The 17,807-nt window shown below is 44.4% G+C and overlaps 1 protein-coding gene across 9 annotated transcripts in view; it reads right to left on the bottom strand.

Annotated features, from left to right (window-relative positions):
• Positions 1 to 17,807, bottom strand: part of lifra (LIF receptor subunit alpha a) — a 240,741-nt gene that overhangs the window by 73,590 nt on the left and 149,344 nt on the right. For all 9 annotated transcript variants that reach the window (XM_038805950.1, XM_038805949.1, XM_038805948.1 and 6 more), the window contains one exon: positions 15,083 to 15,228. In XM_038805950.1, coding sequence (XP_038661878.1) covers positions 15,083 to 15,164 — 82 coding nt within the window. In that variant the 5' untranslated portion in view covers positions 15,165 to 15,228. The remainder of the gene's footprint in view (positions 1 to 15,082; positions 15,229 to 17,807) is intronic.

The raw sequence follows: 17,807 nt of genomic DNA, 5'->3' as shown, positions 1-17,807 counted from the left end.
GAGCTCCCTCAATACTCTAGGATAGATCACATCAGGCCCTGGGGACCTATCTACCTTAAAGTTTTGAGGAGGTCCAACACCTCCTCCTTTTTGATATAGACATGACCCAGACTCTTTACACATCCTTTCCTGGACTCATCATCCACCAAGTTATTCTCTTCAATGAATACAATTATTTCCTCCGGCTCCACACATTGGTTCTGTCCTCTATCCTTGAGTGGGCCAACCCTTTCCCTGGCTACCCTCTTGTTCTTTATATACGTATAAAATGCCCCGGGATTCCCCTTAATCCTGTTTGCTAAGGGTTTTTCATGACCTCTTTTAGCCCTCCTGACTAGCTGCTCAAGTTCCTTCCTACTTTCTTTATATTCTTCAAGGGCCACGCCTTTGAAAACAAGAAAAAACAAGATGAAGCGGTTCAACAGGGTGGAGCCAAAACCTTCTACAATAATAATAAATCTCTCCTGAACTGACTCCAGTAGCTATTGGAAATATTTGCCAATGGCTAGTCACGGCAATGCAAATCATAGTAGATTATCTCAGGATCGGTGTTTACGATCAGAAGGAAGACAACAACATGGAGCTAATTGCCTAGCCAAATGCAGACATAAGCTTCAAGATAATCTCCCGCAAACACTTTGTGAAGTGACCTGAAGTGACTTACCCTCCCACAGCAGGACACAAAATGCCAACTGGCCTGGTAATCAGCCCAGTAAAGAACTGTTTTGGCCCATTGACAAATTGTTCCTCTGCATCTGTCCCTGCCTGTTCCATCTGAGAATGATAATAGTTAGACTGATCATTTATCCGGCCCTGAGAAAACTTGCAAAACTGCACCAGGAACTTGTAAGTATGTATGGCATTGGATAGTTTTCATAGCTGTACAGACATAGATATAGAGATTTATCTTTATGACTCATAGTCAGACAGACATGTGCAGCTTATTTTCATTCGAATCCTTTTCTAGCCAATTTGCTCTCCTTTGTCTATTCTATTCATTGCACACAATTCGATAGACACAGGTGCCTTACAATACCTTGCCCATTCTTCACATGTTAACCTGCAGAGAAAATGTGAGCTAGCTATGCAGACAAGGTGTGCGGGTGAGCACCACATTGGAACTTGCTACTTAACCACATCTAACATTTAGGCATGCTCTTCTAGCACTGATGTGGAGATGCCAGCATTGGACTGGGGTGAGCACAGTAAGAAGTCTTACACCAGATTAAAGTCCAACAGGTTTGTTTCAAATCACAAGCTTTTGGAGCACTGCTCCTTCACCTGAGGAGTCACCTGAGGAAGGAGCAGTGCTCCGAAAGCTAGTGATTTGAAACAAACCTGTTGGACTTTAACCTAGTGTTCCAAGACATCTTACTGCTCCTAGCACTGGTCTTACAGAATGATCAGCAGCCAAAGCTCGGGTCCTATTTCACCAACACAGAGGCTGCAGCTACCTGCAGTACCCCAAGCAACATCCAAGCTCACGTCAGCCTAGGGGATAAAAATGTGGGCTCCTTGTTAAACATGAACCTCCTGCAAGGACTCATGTGATGTGAACATGGAAGCGGCTGCATTTCCACAAGCTCTGGCTCTGCTCGCCTTTTAATCCTTGACTTTATCCTTGTGCACATTTCGTAATGGTCTTTTCATGGGACATATGCTTGGTAATATGCCCGTGGATGATCTTATTTGGAGTTTTGCTGTGAGGAGCTGGGTTAATAATAATAATAATAATCACTTATTGTCACAAGTAGGCTTCAATGAAGTTACTGTGAAAAGCCCCTAGTCGCCACATTCCGGCGTCTGTTGGGGGAGGCTGGTACGGGAATTGAACCCGCGCTGCTGACCTTATTCTGCATTACAAGCCAGCTGTTTAGCCCACTGTGTTAAACCAGTCCTTAAATCTATGGTCTATGGTGCTCACCTCGAGGAGCTGTGAAGTATCCTTGGGAGAATGGCGATAGCGCAGGAGAGAATCCATGAATTTGATAGAGCACTTTCCTTTGTACGAGCTGCCTTCGATTCATTGAGATCCTGCTGCATGGCGTCATAGATTCCCTACAGTGCAGAAGGAGGCTATTCAACCCATCAAGTCTGCACCAACCTTCCGATAGAGCACCCTACCTAGGCCTACACCCCCAGCCTATCCCCATAACCCAGTAACCCCCACCTAATCTTTTGGACACTAAGGGGCAATTTACCATGACCAATCCACCAAGCCCAATCCACCAAGCTTGTACATCTTTGGACTGTGGGAGGAAACAGGAGCACCCGGAGGAAACCCACGCAAACACGGGGATAACATGCAAACTCCACACAGTCTCCCAAGGCTGTGATTGAACCAGGGTGCCTAGCGCTGTGAAGCAGCAGTACTAACCACTGTGCCGCCACATATCGTATATCCTGATAGATTTGAGAGGCAGCGGTCAGGTGAGGAACGTCCTTACATCCACTTTCTGACGGACAGTGAGAAGCGAGTTCTCGACTGAGTTTGGAGATTGGATGCTATGCTTTAGCAATCCTGATTTGGAAGCTGGATGCACAGGTTCGACAAAGCACAATGTATCCGGTCTTCAAGGCCTGTGGTTGGATGGGCCATCCGAACGTTGGCCTTGAACTGTCCTGTTAAACGAAGGTACTTTGTTCGTTGGAATCCTCGAGAAATTCTGACAAGCATTTGATAATCCTTTAATGACTTTGGCAAATTCAGGCAACATAGATGGTGCTTTATCCTGCAGTTCTTCAATAACATTGAAGATTACTCCCCTATGACTAAGCCTTTGACTATTTGTTGTTGACTTTTATCCTGCAAGGGTGTGTGAAGTGTGAGCACTAGGGCGAAAGTTGCTTCTTCACCTGTTCTAGCAAAAACCATATTAAATCGATTGTGTGGTCTGTGCACAGTTTTACTCTTTTAATTTTTATGCACTGTTATTCTTGCAGTTTTGGGGTGGGGGGGTGGAGAAGGTATACTTTGGACAGCCTTTATATTCTCTTCTCTCTCCCTCCTCCCCTCCCAGTTAGAGCTAATGGTATTGGGTTTTTATTTTAATTTTAATTATTTTGAATTTAAGCCTCACTTGTGTTTAGGAATGTCTCCTTGGAACTATTGTCGTGATTTTATTTTATATTTTTGTTGTGCTGGGGTTTGTAAGATGTTGGCTGGGTCCTGCAATGCTACAGACTGGTCTTTTAACTGAGAAAAGAACGTTATTCGGTTGTCGTGGTGCCTCTGGTGTGACTTAAGATGGGGAGGTGTGTTTTGATGCACGCCCGAATGTGGTGTGATAATCGTATCCTTTATCTATCCTTAACAAGACAACTTTGTTGGCACGGTGGCGCAGTGGTTAGCACTGCTGCCTCACGGTGCGGAGGACACAGGTTTGATCCCGGCCCTGGGTCACTGTCTGTGCGGAATCTGCACATTCTACCCGTGTCTGCGTGGGTCTCACCCCCACAGCCCAAAGATGTGTAGCGTAGGTGGATCGGCCATGCTAAATTGTCCCTGGATTGAAAAAAAAAGAATTGGGTACTTTAAATTAAAAGGAACAAGAAAGCTTTGTGTATCAACTCTTCTACTTCTCCAGTGGAAAATATCCTGATTTCTCTGGGGTCTAAACAGTTAATTAGCAAGTCTTATGATACCTTGGGCGGGATTCTCCGACCCCGGGCCGGGTGGTCGCTGAGATAGGCAGAGTCCCGCCGGCGCCGTTCACGTGTGGTCCTATGGCGGGACCTCGGCGTTCATCCTGCGGGGGACAGCCTGGTGGTGGTGGGGGGATCTGACCCCGGGGGAGGCCTTCACCGAGGCCTGGCCTGCGATCGGGGCCTACCGATCGGCGGGGCAGCTCGTCATGGTGGGGCCGGGCCCCTGTAGCTCTCCGCCATGTTGTGTCGGGGCCGGCGTGGAGAAGGAAACCCATGCGCATGCGCAAATTCGCGAAGGCCGTAGCGCACATGCGCGAACTCGCGCCGGCCATGGCTTACATGCGCAGACCCTCGGCTCCGGATCCGACGCCGGTATCGGCAGCTGGAGCGTCGCAAAACGCGACGGCGGTCGGAGAATCCCGCCCAAGGTATCATAAAACTTGCTAATTAACTGTTTAGACGCCGTCAATACTTAGCCTCAGGATCAGAGAATCCCGCCTCTTATGTTCCAGATCCTGTACATTAAGTACCTTGCAGTCTTGGGAAAGAGTCTTGGCAACTAACACTGATGAGGAAATACGAGAAGGTATCTAGGATTATATCACTAAACTTTCAATATGTAACAAAATGAGGGAGACTCTGTTCAGGATATTGCACAGCTTGCATGCCACACTGTTTCAAACACAGGTTTGATCCTGGTACATCACCGATGTGCCTAAAGTGCCTGGTAGTTGAGGATGATTCCATACACTGCACTGAATATGGACCCGTGTCAAGATTCAATCCTATTGGTCTGAGGTAGTTAAGGAGCTCGCGAGGATATTTGGCGGAGCCTTACAACATGATCCTTTGTTCCTAATTCTAGGTCTTCCAGATGGGAGAATTATTGACACTCATGGAAAAAGGCTGTATACCATCCTAGCTTTTGCACAGAAAAATATCCTCTGGTCCTGGATCAGTGACAAGTATCCTTCGATTCAAAACTGGCATAAAATAGCCACGGAATGTACACTTATGAATTCCTCACATCTGTGCTCCGTTCTAAGTCTGATATATTGCATAAAGCAAGGGACTCCCATCTCAAATTTATAGGCTCCACTCTGTCTTACGGCATTCAAAAGACAACTTGACAAATGCATGGATAGGATGGGTATAGAGGGATATGGCACAAGGACGTGTTGAGGGTTTTGGTCAAGGGTGATATCATGACCAGTACAGGCGTCGAGGGCCGAAGGGCCTGTTTCTGTGCTGCATTGTTCTTTGATCTGCACCTGCAAGGTTTCCCATGAGCCATATTTCACGTCTTGATCACTCTATACATAAAAGGTGTGTAACTTTATATGTTACTCTACTATGTTTGCATGGCTTCATCACCTTCCTCACCCCCAACCCCATTTTCTGACTTTATAAAGTGAAACACTAGTTCTTAAGGACCGTTGTTCTGAATATATCCTGTCTCGCTCTGTTCCTACGTTTGCAGAAATAACTGTTCTGTACAGTACCAATGGCACTTTGAAAGTCTGTTGCATTATCTGTAAAAATGATAAAACTCTAATAAAAAATATACATTAAAAACAGGCACTATCTGAGCAATCAGGTGAGCACACCCTGCTACACGTACCAACTTGGCTGTGATTTATGAGATACACACCAGAATCAAGAATTTACACAGGCCATGAGTTACTGTACCTCCAGTTTCAGTTTGTCTACAAATTACTCCTGTGGAGAAAAGTTTAAATTAATTTGGCAGGCGGAGGAGTGGTAGCCCCAGGATGAAAGATGAGACAAGAGAAACAAGGTGCACAGAGGACCAGGCGAGGCAATAGATAAATAAGCACTAGAATAATGAATAGCTTAGAAATACAAAAGGATGAGCCAAGGAACAAATGCCAAGCAGTCTGGAGTGCACATGTGTAACTGTGCATAACATGGTAAATGAAGTTGATCAGCTGCAGGCACAAATTGTCATCTGGGACTATGACATATTTTCAATAATAAAGGCCTGACTCAAAAGGAGGAAATAGTCCGGAATTTGATATTCCTTTATCAAAGAGAGGGAAGGAAAAAGGAGAGCAGTGGCATTAATGAAATAAACAATTTTAGCACTGGAGACAGATGATACTGAGGGGAGCTAAGGACAGAGTCAATTTAGTGTTAATTAAAGAACACAGAAGTTATTACATTATTGGGTGTATACAAGAGGTCAGCACGGTAGCACAGTGGTTAACACCGTTGCTTCACAGCGCCAGGGTCCCAGGTTCGATTCCCGGCTTGGGTCACTGTCTGTGCAGAGTCTGCACGTTCTCCCCGTGTCTACGTAGGTTTCCTCCGGGTGCTCCGGTTTCCTCCCACAAGTCCCAAAAGACGTGCTTGTTAGGTGAATTGGACATTCTGAATTCTCCCTCTGTGTACCTGAACAGGCGTCAGAATGTGGCGACTATGAGATTTTCACAGTAACTTCATTGCAGTGTTAATAATAACTTGTGACAATAATAAAGATTATTATTATTATTAGGAAGGAGATAAGAGCAGAAACTTTAAAAGCAAATTATAGAAAGCTGAAGGGACTAGAGGTCTGTGATAATGGGGACTTCAAAATATGGAATACAACAGTATAAAGGGAAAGAGGAGGCATTCCTGAAACACATACAAGAAAACCTTCTTGATCAGCAGTGTAGAATGTGGAGGCAGCGGCGAAGTGAAAGAGTTTGTCACAAATCTCACAGAAAGCTGTCCATGGATGCAAGTACATATTTCCTGATGATAATTTGATCAAGACACTAATTATAGGGGATATCCGCCATCGAGCAACAGAGTCAAGCAGCCAAAACAACCAATCACATTGAAGAATTCTCACAGATCGCGAATCCGAAAGTAAAATGCACTTATCTTTCACGGTTTAATCAGTTTACAGAGATCAAAATAGAGATTAAGACAAACACATCAGATTATGGTAGAAGCTGAAAAATCTCACAAACTTTATCATATTAAAAACATGTGAATAGATTGGATAGTTGGGCAGAAAAATGGCAGATGGAGTTCAATCCTGACAAATGTGCGGTGATGCATTTTGGAAGATCAAATTCAGGTGAGAATTATACAATATATGGCAGAACCCTTAGGAGCATTGACATACAGACGGAACTGCACGGTCAGGTCCATCGTTCCATGAAAGTGGCAATTCAGGTGGATAAGGTGGTTAAGAAGGCACACAGCATGCTTGCCTTCATCAGCCGGGCATTGAGTAGAAGAGTTGGCAGGTCTTGTTTCAGTTGTATAAAACTTTAGTTCGGCCACATTTGGAATATTGCGTGCAGTTCTGGTCGCCACACTACCAGAAGGATGTGGATACTTTGGAGGGAGTGCAGGATGTTGCCTGGTCGGGAGGGTGCGAGCTATGAGGAGAGGTTGAGGTTGAACATTGATTGTTTTTATTGAAAAGACGGAGGTGAGGGGAGATCTGATTGAAGTCCACAAAATTAAGAGGCATAGACAGGGTGAATAGTCAAAGCTTTTTCCCAAGGTGGAACACGCAATTACAAGGGGCCACAGGTTGAAGGTGAGGGAGAAAGTTTAGGGGCGATGTGCTGGGAACGTTTTTCACACAGAGGATGGTGGGTGCCTGGAATGCGTTGCCAGTGGAGATGGTGAAGGAAGCACGATTGCAGCGTTTCAGATGCATCTTGATAGACACATGAACGGACAGGGAATGGAGGGATTCAGATCGTTTGTGCAATAAACAATAGGTCTAAATCAGGAATCTGGATCGACACAGGATTGGTGGGCCGAAGGGCCTGTTCCTGTGCTGTAATGTTCGTTGTTCTTTATCACAATGAAGAAATTTGTCATAAATATGAAATTAGATTTTAAGAGTCAAGCGAGGTTGTTCAGCACTAATTATGACTTAGTACACCATTAAAAAACTCATTCAATGCCACACAACTTTTTCACTGGTGTTTAAGGTGGGACTAGAGTATGAACTCATGTCAATTCAGATGTTCTAAAGATTTGCAGCTGAAGGGACCCTTTTTGTACCGTCAAGGAACGGGGAATCACTGACAGCTGCTTCTGGATTTTTGCATTTAACTGTACTTGTGCAGATGCTGAAGGTTGCGGCCAATTTCAGTGTGATTACAATTGCAAAAACAGGGACAGTGTGTTTTCAGCCCATCAAGGAAGCAAGCAGAAGTGAATCTAGTTCTCAGGAATGAAGTTGGACAACTGGAGTATGTTTCAATGGGATAGTATTTGGGGCACAGTGATCAAATCAACAGGTTTATAATAGTAACAGGAAAAATAAGATACAAATGAGTGTAAAAATAACTAGAGACGGGTAAAGTTGTAAAGAGATCTAGTCCAGGTGGATTGAAATCAAGAATTGCTAAGCAAAACCATAATTGAACATTGGGAGGCGTTTAAAGCGAGGATGGCTCAAATGCAGGTGAGGCACATTCCTATGAGACGGGGAGAAGATAAAAGAACTGGCCTGAGAGGGAACAGAGCAAGTGCAAATTAGCATGGATAGAGGATTGGCTAACTGGTAAAAGAAAGAGTTGGAATAAGAGGGCAATTTTCAGGATGACAACCTGTTAACTAATGGAGTGCCACAGGGGTCAGTGCTGGGGCCACAATTATTGACAATATATATTAATGACTAGGACGAGGGAGATGAATGTACTATTGCCAAGTTTGTATTTGACACAAAAACAGGTGGAATGGCAAGCGGAGAGAATGACAGAGTCAACAGGGGGATATAGACAGGTTGGGCGAGTGGGCAAAAACCTGGCAGATGGGAATATAATGTAGGAAAATGTGAAGTTCTGCCCTTTGGTAGGAAGAATAAAGGAGCGGAATGGTATTTAAATGGAGAGAGACTGCAGAAAGCTAGCAGCAAGTTCAGTGGGAAATTGGGAAGGCAAATGGAATGTTAGCTTTTATTTCAAAGGGAATGGATTATAAAAATAGGTAAATCCTGCTAAAACTATACAAGGCACTTGTTAGACCACATCTGGAATACTGTGAACAGTTTTGGTTGCCTTATCTATGGAAAGATAGCCCGGCATTGGAGGCAGTCCAGAGAAGGTTCACTCGGTTGATCCCGGTTATGGAGGGATTTTCTATTGAGGAGAGGCTGAGTAGGCTGGGCCTGTGCTCATTGGAGTTTAGAAGAATGAGAGGCCACCTTATTGAGACATATCGGATTCTCAGGGGGTTTGACAGGGTCGATGCTGAGAGGTTGTTTCCCCTTGTGGGAGGGTCTAGACCAGAGGGCATCATCTCAGAGTAAGGGGGTCACCCATTTCAGACAGAGGTGAGGAGGAATTTCTTCTCTCAGAGGGGAGTGAATCGGTGGAATTCTTTACCGCAGAGAGCTGTAGAGGTTGGGTCGTTAAATATATTCAAGACTGAGACAGACAGATTTTTAATCAGCGAGGGAATCGAGGGATATTAGAATAAGGTGGAAAAGTGGAGGTGAGGATTATATCAGATCTGTCATCTCATTGAATGGAAGAGCAAACACAACGGGCTGAATGGCCTACTTCTGCTCCTACGTCTTATATTCGCATGGAGAATTCCAGCCTGGATGTTTGACCAAATTACCAAAATCTGAAGCTGGCTTTCTGTAAATGGCCAACGCAGACAGCTAGTAACGTAAACTTTATAAATAATCACAAGGTGTACACTCTGAAATGACCATTAAGAATTTGGCGTTTTCAGAGTTCATGACCATTTACAGGAATTAATATCTTTAAGGTCTGCAAAAAGACTGAAATGATTGTTAAGTGTTGATTTCAATTTAAGATTGTACTTGCAAGAATGGTAGTGTTACTGTTAGGAACAAGAGTTGAAAATTGACTATGTGCTTTAAGCTAAACACACAAGATGTGGATCTATCTCAATTGAAATACCATTGTTACGGGGCTGGTTTAACACAGGGCTAAATAGCTGGCTTTTAAAGCAGACCAAGGCAGGCTTGCAGTACGGTTCAATTCCCGTACCAGCCTCCCCAGACAGGCTCCGGAATATGGGGACTCGGGGCTTTTCACAGTAACTTCATTTGAAGCCTACTTGTGTCAACAGCAATTTTCATTTCATTTTGATTTTCATTTCATTTCATTTTCATTTCATTTCATTGTTAAACAACACAAGGGAGGAAAAAAAACTAAGAAGTAGCAATGGAGAATCAAGTCTAGAAACTGCTGTTATGGATTGACTCTATCCCCATCCCCTCTAGTTTAAACAAGCAGGTAGTAATTAACATTCACTTATGGTTGCCAAATTACATTGCCAGACCATTTTTTTTCTAAAAGAAAGAGAAACTGGGCTTCTTTTGAGTTTCCAGCACATCAATCTGCTGAGTCACAGCTATCAGATTGCAAAAAACACTAACTGCACAAACAGTTCTATTGTCTCTTAATAAAAATAATAGTCACAACAGCCCATGACTTCAGATATTTTTTTAATTTGATTCGGGCATCACTGACAAGGCCAGCATTTATTGCCCATCCCAAATTGGCCTCGGCGGTGATAAATTTGCTTGAACACAACCAATCTGCATTTGCTAGACCATTTCAAAGGGTTGTGAGAGTGAACAATGCTGCTGGGGCTGAAGTCACACACACTGGGTAAGGACAACACGTTTCTCTCCCTAAAGGGCAGTAATGAACCAGCCATGACAAGTTGGCAGTTTCAACGTTACCCTTACCGATGCTAGATTATTCAAGATGTATTTAACTGGTGGCAGCATGGTGGCGCAGTGGTTAGCACTGCTGCCTCACGGCGCCGAGAATCCAGGTTCGATCCAGGCCCTGAGTCACTGTTGGTGTGGAGTTGGCACATTCTCCCAGTGTTTGCGTGGGTCTCACCCCCACAACCTAAAGATATGCAGACGAGGTGAGTTGGCCATGCTAAACTGCCCCTAAATTGGGGGGAAAAAATTCTAAATTAATTTTTAAGAATGACTTATTTAACTGGATTTGAGCTTTCCATTTGAACTCACACCTTCGGAGCATTAGTCTTGTCTTCTGGAACCAATATGCTGCCACGCCCTATAGTTCATTCGCACAATCCATGAGATTTTTAAACAATGGCGAGTCGGGGACTAATAAATATCCCTTAATGATTGGTAGCATTTAAAGTACCCTTGACTAAATTCACCAAGGGTGCCTTGAAACCAGTGATGGTGTTGCTCTGTTTTCACAATGTAATACTTCTAAGCCTGGCAGCAGGTGCAAATATTAAAAGCTTCCAACTTAATGAGTGGACACCTGTTGGTTCCAATGTCATCTCTGGTCGAGGCCTGAAAGCTTATCTGGCTTTTTCTATTCTTTCATGGGATGTCAGCGTCACTGGCAAAGCCGGCATTTTGTTGCTCATCTCAAAATGCCTTTGGATTCAACATTCTTTAAGGAAAGGTCATGAATATGTATATGTATGACAAACACTTTGGGGATTGTGCATGTGTATATCTTTTAGGAACAGTGTGTGAAAACTTTGGGTAAACGTGGGTGCGGTGCGGCCGGGAGATCCCTCATCCGGGATCTACCCAGCTAGCCACGCCTCGAGATCCAACAAAATCTCAATGTAGGCGGGATCAGTCTGTAGGAAATCTGCATTTTAGAGTAAGGCATCGAGTCTCACTCTAATTTGCGCTCACCTGATCTAACAAGTCCCTGGGATTTAACCCCTTCGCCTGTCAGGCCTTAGGCGAATGCCGCTCAGTGCTGGCCTGGCACTGCCAGCCTGGCACTGCCAGCTGGGTGCCTGCCTGGCGATGCCCAGGTGGCACTGCCAGGGTGGCAATGCCAAGGTGCCAGGCTAGCATTTTGCCCATGCCGAGAATCAGGCCGTGGGTGCTCTGCCCCCTTATAAGTGAGATGGGGCATCCTGATTTCCTCTTGCACGGAGAAGTTCTGGTGAGTGGAGCTCCTCAGTGCAGGAAATGGGCTAATTGTGGCCTCGGCTGTGCATTCTCTGCGGAGGCTGGATTGCAACAAAGTTCCGTTGTATAGCGTGGTCTTTCTCGGCGCTGCAAGCTCGATATGGGATTCTGTTGTAATTCAGTTACATCATGCCCTTTAGAATTTTCCATTTTTCTGCAGACACTAGGATATGATGGATGTTTCCTGCAGGGATGCCCGAATAAAGATGGTGAAGTCTTGTTGTCAAAAAAACAGTAATACATACAAAGATACATAGAAGATAGGAGGAGGAGGAGGCCTTTTGGCCCTTCGAGCTGCTCCGCCATTCATCAAGATCATGGCTGATCACCCAACTCAATAGCCTAATCCTGCTTTCTCCCCATAGCCTTTGATCCCATTCTCCCCACGTGCTATATCGAGTCGGCTCTTGAATATATTCAAAGTTTTAGCATCAACTACTTCCTGTGGTAATGAATTCCACAGGCTCACCATTCTTTGGGTGAAGAAATGTCTCCTCATCTCTGTCCGAAATGGTTTACCCTGAATCCTCAGGCTGTGACCCCTGGTTCTGGACCCCCCCACCCCCCAATCATTGGTAACATCAACATCCCCTGCATCGACCGTGTCTAGTCCTGTTAGAATTTTATAAGTCTCTATGAGATCCCCCCTCATTCTTCTGAACTCCAGCGAGAACAATCCCAACCTAGTCAATCTATCCTCATATGACAGTCCCCCCATCCCTGGAATCAGTCTGGTAAACCTTTGCTGCACTCCCTCGAGAGCAAGAACATCCTTCCTCAGAGAAGGAGACCAAAACTGCATACAATACTCCAGGTGTGGCCTCACCAGGGCCCTGTACAACTGCAGCAACACATCCCTGCTTCTATACGCGAAACCTCTCGCAATGAAGGCCAACATCCCATTAGCCTTCTTTACCGCCTGCTGCACCTGCATGCTTACCTTCAGCGAATGGTGCACAAGGACACCCAGGTCCCGCTGCACACTTCCCTCTCCCAATTTACAACCATATGGATAGTAATCTGCCTTCCTGTTTTTGCTTCCAAAATGAATAACGTCACACTTATCCAAATTATACTGCATCTGCCATTGCTTTGCCCACTCGCCCAACCTGTCCAGATCTTGCTGTAGGATCCCTGCATCCTCGTCACAATTCACCTTCCCACCTAATTTGGTATCATCTGCAAACTTTGAGATGTTACATTTTGTTCCCTCATCCAAATATTAATATATATTGTGGAATAGCTGGGGCCCCTTTCACCGATCCCTGTGGTACCCCACTGGTTACTGCCTGCCAATTTGAAAAGGACCCATTAATCCCGATTCTTTCTTTCCTCTCTGCCAACCAGTTTTCTATCCATCTTAATACATTTCCTCTTGCGCTTTAATTGTACACAATAATCTTTTATGCAGGACTTTGTCAAACGCCTGCTGAAAGTCCAAATATACCACATCGACTGGCTCCACCTTGTCGACTGTTCTGGTTACCTCTTCAAAGAATTTCAACAGATTTGTGCAAGCATGATTTTCCCTTCATCAATCCATGCTGACTCTGACGGATCCTGCCACTGCTTTCTAAATGTTCCGCTATAAAGTCCTTGACAATGGATTCAAGCATTTTCCCCACTACCGATGTTAGGCTTCCTGGTCCATAATTCCCTGCTTTCTCTCTGCCGCCCTTTTTGAATGGAGTGACGTGAGCTACCCTCCAATCTGTAGGGACAGTTCCAGAGTCTACAGAATCCCGGATTCTATAGACAAAAGCACACCTTTTGTTCTCTCTGGAGACTGCCATGAGCACTCTTTTCCCTTAGTTTCTGTGGCTATTAGCACCCTGTTTCCCTGGGTTTCTGTGGCTATGACTCATCTTTCATTATCACTCTACAGTATAAATATTTCCCACTTTCTCTGACTGTTAGCTTTGACAAAGATGATGTGGAGATGCCGGCCTTGGACTGGGGTGAGCACAGTAAGAAGTCTTACAACACCAGGTTAAAGTCCAACATGTTTGTTTCAAACACTAGTTTTCCGAGCACTGCTCCGTCCATTCACCTGAGGAAGGAGCAGTGCTCTGAAAGCCAGTGTTTGAAACAAACATGTTGGACTTTAACCTGGTGTTGTAAGACTTCTTACTTTGACAAAGAGTCATCGGACTCGAAACGTTAGCTCTTTTCTCTCCCTACAGATGCTGCCAGACTTGCTGAGATTTTCCAGCATTTTCTCTTTCATTTCAGATTCCAGCATCCGCAGTAATTTGCTTTTGATCTGATATGTTTGGATTTATCACTGAATTTCACCTTGGTCTCTCTCGTTTCCCTTCTGCTATCCTTCAGGCAGCTCGCACTCCTTGCCTCTTTAAATCCTCACTCCTCCAACCCGCATCGCGTTTCTACTTGCGGAGATTTGCCATTATCCCAGTGTCAGCCCTCACATTCAGAAGGGTTTCACAGCCTTCATTGGCAAAGATATCCAGTGCTGTGATCTTTCCAGCAGACACTCAAATGCAAAGGCGGCAGAGAAAGGATGTTCTTCAGCAATATCACAATAATAGGGTAATGAAAATGAAAATCGCTTATTGTCACGAGTAGGCTTCAATGAAGTTACTGTGAAAAGCCCCTAGTCACCACATTCCGGCGCCTGTCCGGGGAGGCTGGTACGGGAATCGAACCGTGCTGCTGGCCTGCTTTAAAAGCCAGCGATTTAGCCCAGTGAGCTAAGCCAGCCCCTAATGAATAGTTTTACGCCATAGGCCACTAACTAGTTGCAAATCTCAGGCAAAGGCAAGCCATTATCGTGAACTTAAGAAACTAAGATGTGGAGATGCCGCCGTTGGACTGGGGTGAGCACAGTAAGAAGTCTTACAACACCAGGTTAACGTCCAACATGTTTGTTTCAAACACTAGCTTTCCGAGCACTGCTCCTTCCTCAGGTGTTAAGAAACTAAGAAATAGAAGGAGGAGGCCAGCAGCCCCTCGAGCCAGCTACAGCATTTAATAGAATCATAACTAATCTTTAATCTCACCACCATTTTCACGCCTTATCATGGTATCTTCTGGGCTATAAGTTTCTATCAACTCCATCCGAGAATCCAAAGATCCACAACCCCCGAGGAAGGATATTTCTCCTCACCTCGATCCCAAAGCACCAACCCCTGCAGAGGTTTAGACTCTCAAGCTAAGGGAAACAGCCTCTCAGCTTCTAACCTGTCAAGCCCTCTCAAAACCTTGTGTCAATAAGATCACCTCCACAGTGTGTCGACCTATTCTACCAAAACTTTTCTTTCTCATCCCAGGGATCAATTTAGTGAGCCTTCATTACATCCTTACATCATTACATTAAGGCAAGCGTAGGTTCCTTGGGTACAAAACGTGAGTAAGGAAACTAGTCATATTTTGTTAAAGAGTCAGAGAAAGACATGGTTAAAATGATACAAGCGCCAAACAGAACAAAAGGTCTTCAGAAAGACAGAGTATCAGAATTGGATGAGAACTCACCTGCATTTTGGGAAATAGCCAGGTGACAACCAGATGACAAAAGGGCTAAAAACACGAACTCAAATAACGCCCACAGCTTCATTCTCCCGGTTTCGATTAGATCGATCTAATACGAGCAATGTCATCCACCAGAGTATTCAGCTTCCCTGCAACAAGAGCAATGCCTCACAGTTATATTTCAATGGGAGATTAAAATCCAGAGCACTCAAGTATGTGACACAGAGAATTTTGCCTTTTTGTACTATTTGGGTACATCCTGTTGGAACTGGTAGAAGTCATGCTGTATATCTCAATTCTGCAGAATGTAAACAGTGCTGTTAGGCGCTGATAACACTCAATATTCTGGCTAACATTGCATCCTGTACACAGCAACATATATTGTTGGATCAACAGTTTTGTGCTCTGAAAATTGTGAATATCCATTTGTCATTGGCAAGTCTCCTGACAGCTCTGATTTTTGGGGTATAGTTTCAGTACCTCACACCTGAATGGCTACTTGTCATGTGTGAGCCTGTAGTCCAAAGGGGTGGGGGTGGCGGCTCACTCATGTGGGTAATCACAGTCAATCAGATTATTTTCTCCCTTGATAACTCCACATGTACTTTCTCATTAAAATGGCCACTTCCTGACTCCGAGGCGCTGCGGCAAATTGCTGTGCAGCCCGAGAACAGGTGTCAGTGAATCCTTACCTAGAGCCTCCTGGTTCCATCATCAAATGAAAATAGTTAACAGTAAATCAATGTTATTTCAACAGTTACTGAAAAAAAAAGACTCGTGCAAAACTGGAATAAAACAGAAAACGGAATTTATCTACAGTAATCCAAGCTGGATACCGAATACCGCAGCACAACAGCTTTGCAGCCTGCACTTCACAGAATCGCCCACAGTAAATGAGAATTAGTGATCCGCTGGGAGCAGAAGTCGAGATCTCCAAATCACTTTACCATAAATGCGATGATTGATTGACCTGTAAATCAGTGCTTTGGATGGAGCCTTGAAATAGCATTGCACAACCCTCAAAAGCATGGAGCTATGTTACTGCCATTCAATTGACTTTGGCTGATTTCCCTTGGTGACTCAAACAGCATTGCATCAGATTTAGCCTCAAATGTGACAAGATGTTGAGTTGGTCAGAAGGGGAGACCATCAGTACTGCAGAAGAAATCCTCAGCCTGGCCTAAAATTTAAATTCTCTTCCTGAAAAGGTGGTGGAAGCAGAACCTTAAGGCAGAGGTAGATAGATTTTTGATAAGCAAGGGGGCAATAGGTTATTAGGGACAGGCAGAATGTGGATTTGAGGTTACTATCAGATCAACCATGGAACAGACTCAAGGGGCCAGACAGTCTACTCCTGCTCCTTGTTACATATAAACTTGTGCTTATACGATCCCTTTAAGGTGATAAAACATCACAGGAGCACGATGAAGGCAGATATTACCAAGTTACCAAGAGGTTTTAACAGAGTTTCTCAGGAGGAGAGAGAAGGACAGAGAATTTTAGGGATCAAGAGCAGAATTCTTGTCAATTGTCCCCTCCAGCTCAGGGACAACAAAGGCCTCTTACGCCCCCAGGTGAGATCAGCTCTTGCGTCCAGACTGGGGAATGAAGCTGGTGCTTTTTCATTCAAATAGCTGAACAGCTCACTGACTTAGTCAGGTGAGCCGTTATAGGAAGCCTCTTGTTGACACATTCATGTATGCTCGTGGGTCCCTTGTGTCATTGCTCACAGAAAATCAAAATAAAGCAAATATTCCTCAGAGTGCAATTATCATGCTGGAAGTTTACATATAGAGATCAGCGTGTTCTGGAACACACAAAACATCATCTCGGCGAAGAAGTGCTCAGCTACAAAGACAACTGTCCACCACACAATGGCAATGCTCTAATAAGGAGTACATTGCATACATAAATTTTACATATTACAGGCAAGCTTTAAGTAGGTCACTTTTGACAATGTTACACTTTGACAAGTTTTTGTGGTTCAAATATTCAGTTTTCAACTGAGGTTAGGATCAATGAAAGCCATTCTTCACATACTGACATGAAATATTGCAATGCCACAGGGTCATAAAATGTTCTCTGTAATTCAGTCATCCCCAGGGCCTGTCAATCAAGAACACGGATGTAAATAGAAGCCAAATTAATTAGAAATTACAGCAGAAAATGCTGGAAATAATTGTATCTATGGTTGCCCTTGTAACAACAGTCACTACTCTTCAAGCGTAACCTAACGTAAAAATGTCTTTGCTGCATTGTGACAAGATAAGGTGTGATGAGGTACTGAAGGCATGCAGTCTTGCTGGGGCACAGCTCAATAGACACAACATCCAAGTGGCTCTGCTTTGTGCCACGCTGGGTGAGATCTTTAACTAAAAGATGCTTTGCCTAAGTGGCTAGACAGTATTTCTTGGCAAGGTACTCAACTGTGAAACCCATACATTTGGAAATGATCTCATTCTCTGCCTGGTAGCGAGTGAACAGAAGCAGGGACTGAGGCTGAATATTTTTATAACCCCTCCCCTGGCCGAGGTACTAAACCAATTACAGTTTCTTGGGAGGCAGGAAGGTTGACTGCTGTAAACTCTTGCCAGATACCTCTCAAAGATAAGACACAAAAGTGTTGATTGTGAAAAGACGGTTTAGCCTACAGATGCTATTCCTTGCAACTTCGTCAGGTTTTCTCCATGGTTCTTTCCATTTCCCAAGGAGGAGATAAATTTGAGTA

The sequence above is a fragment of the Scyliorhinus canicula genome, chromosome 8 (genome assembly GCF_902713615.1).
Source record: "Scyliorhinus canicula chromosome 8, sScyCan1.1, whole genome shotgun sequence".
NCBI lineage: Eukaryota > Metazoa > Chordata > Chondrichthyes > Carcharhiniformes > Scyliorhinidae > Scyliorhinus > Scyliorhinus canicula.
The sequence above is the reverse complement of the archived record's forward strand: the minus strand, read 5'-3'. Positions and strand labels throughout refer to the sequence as shown.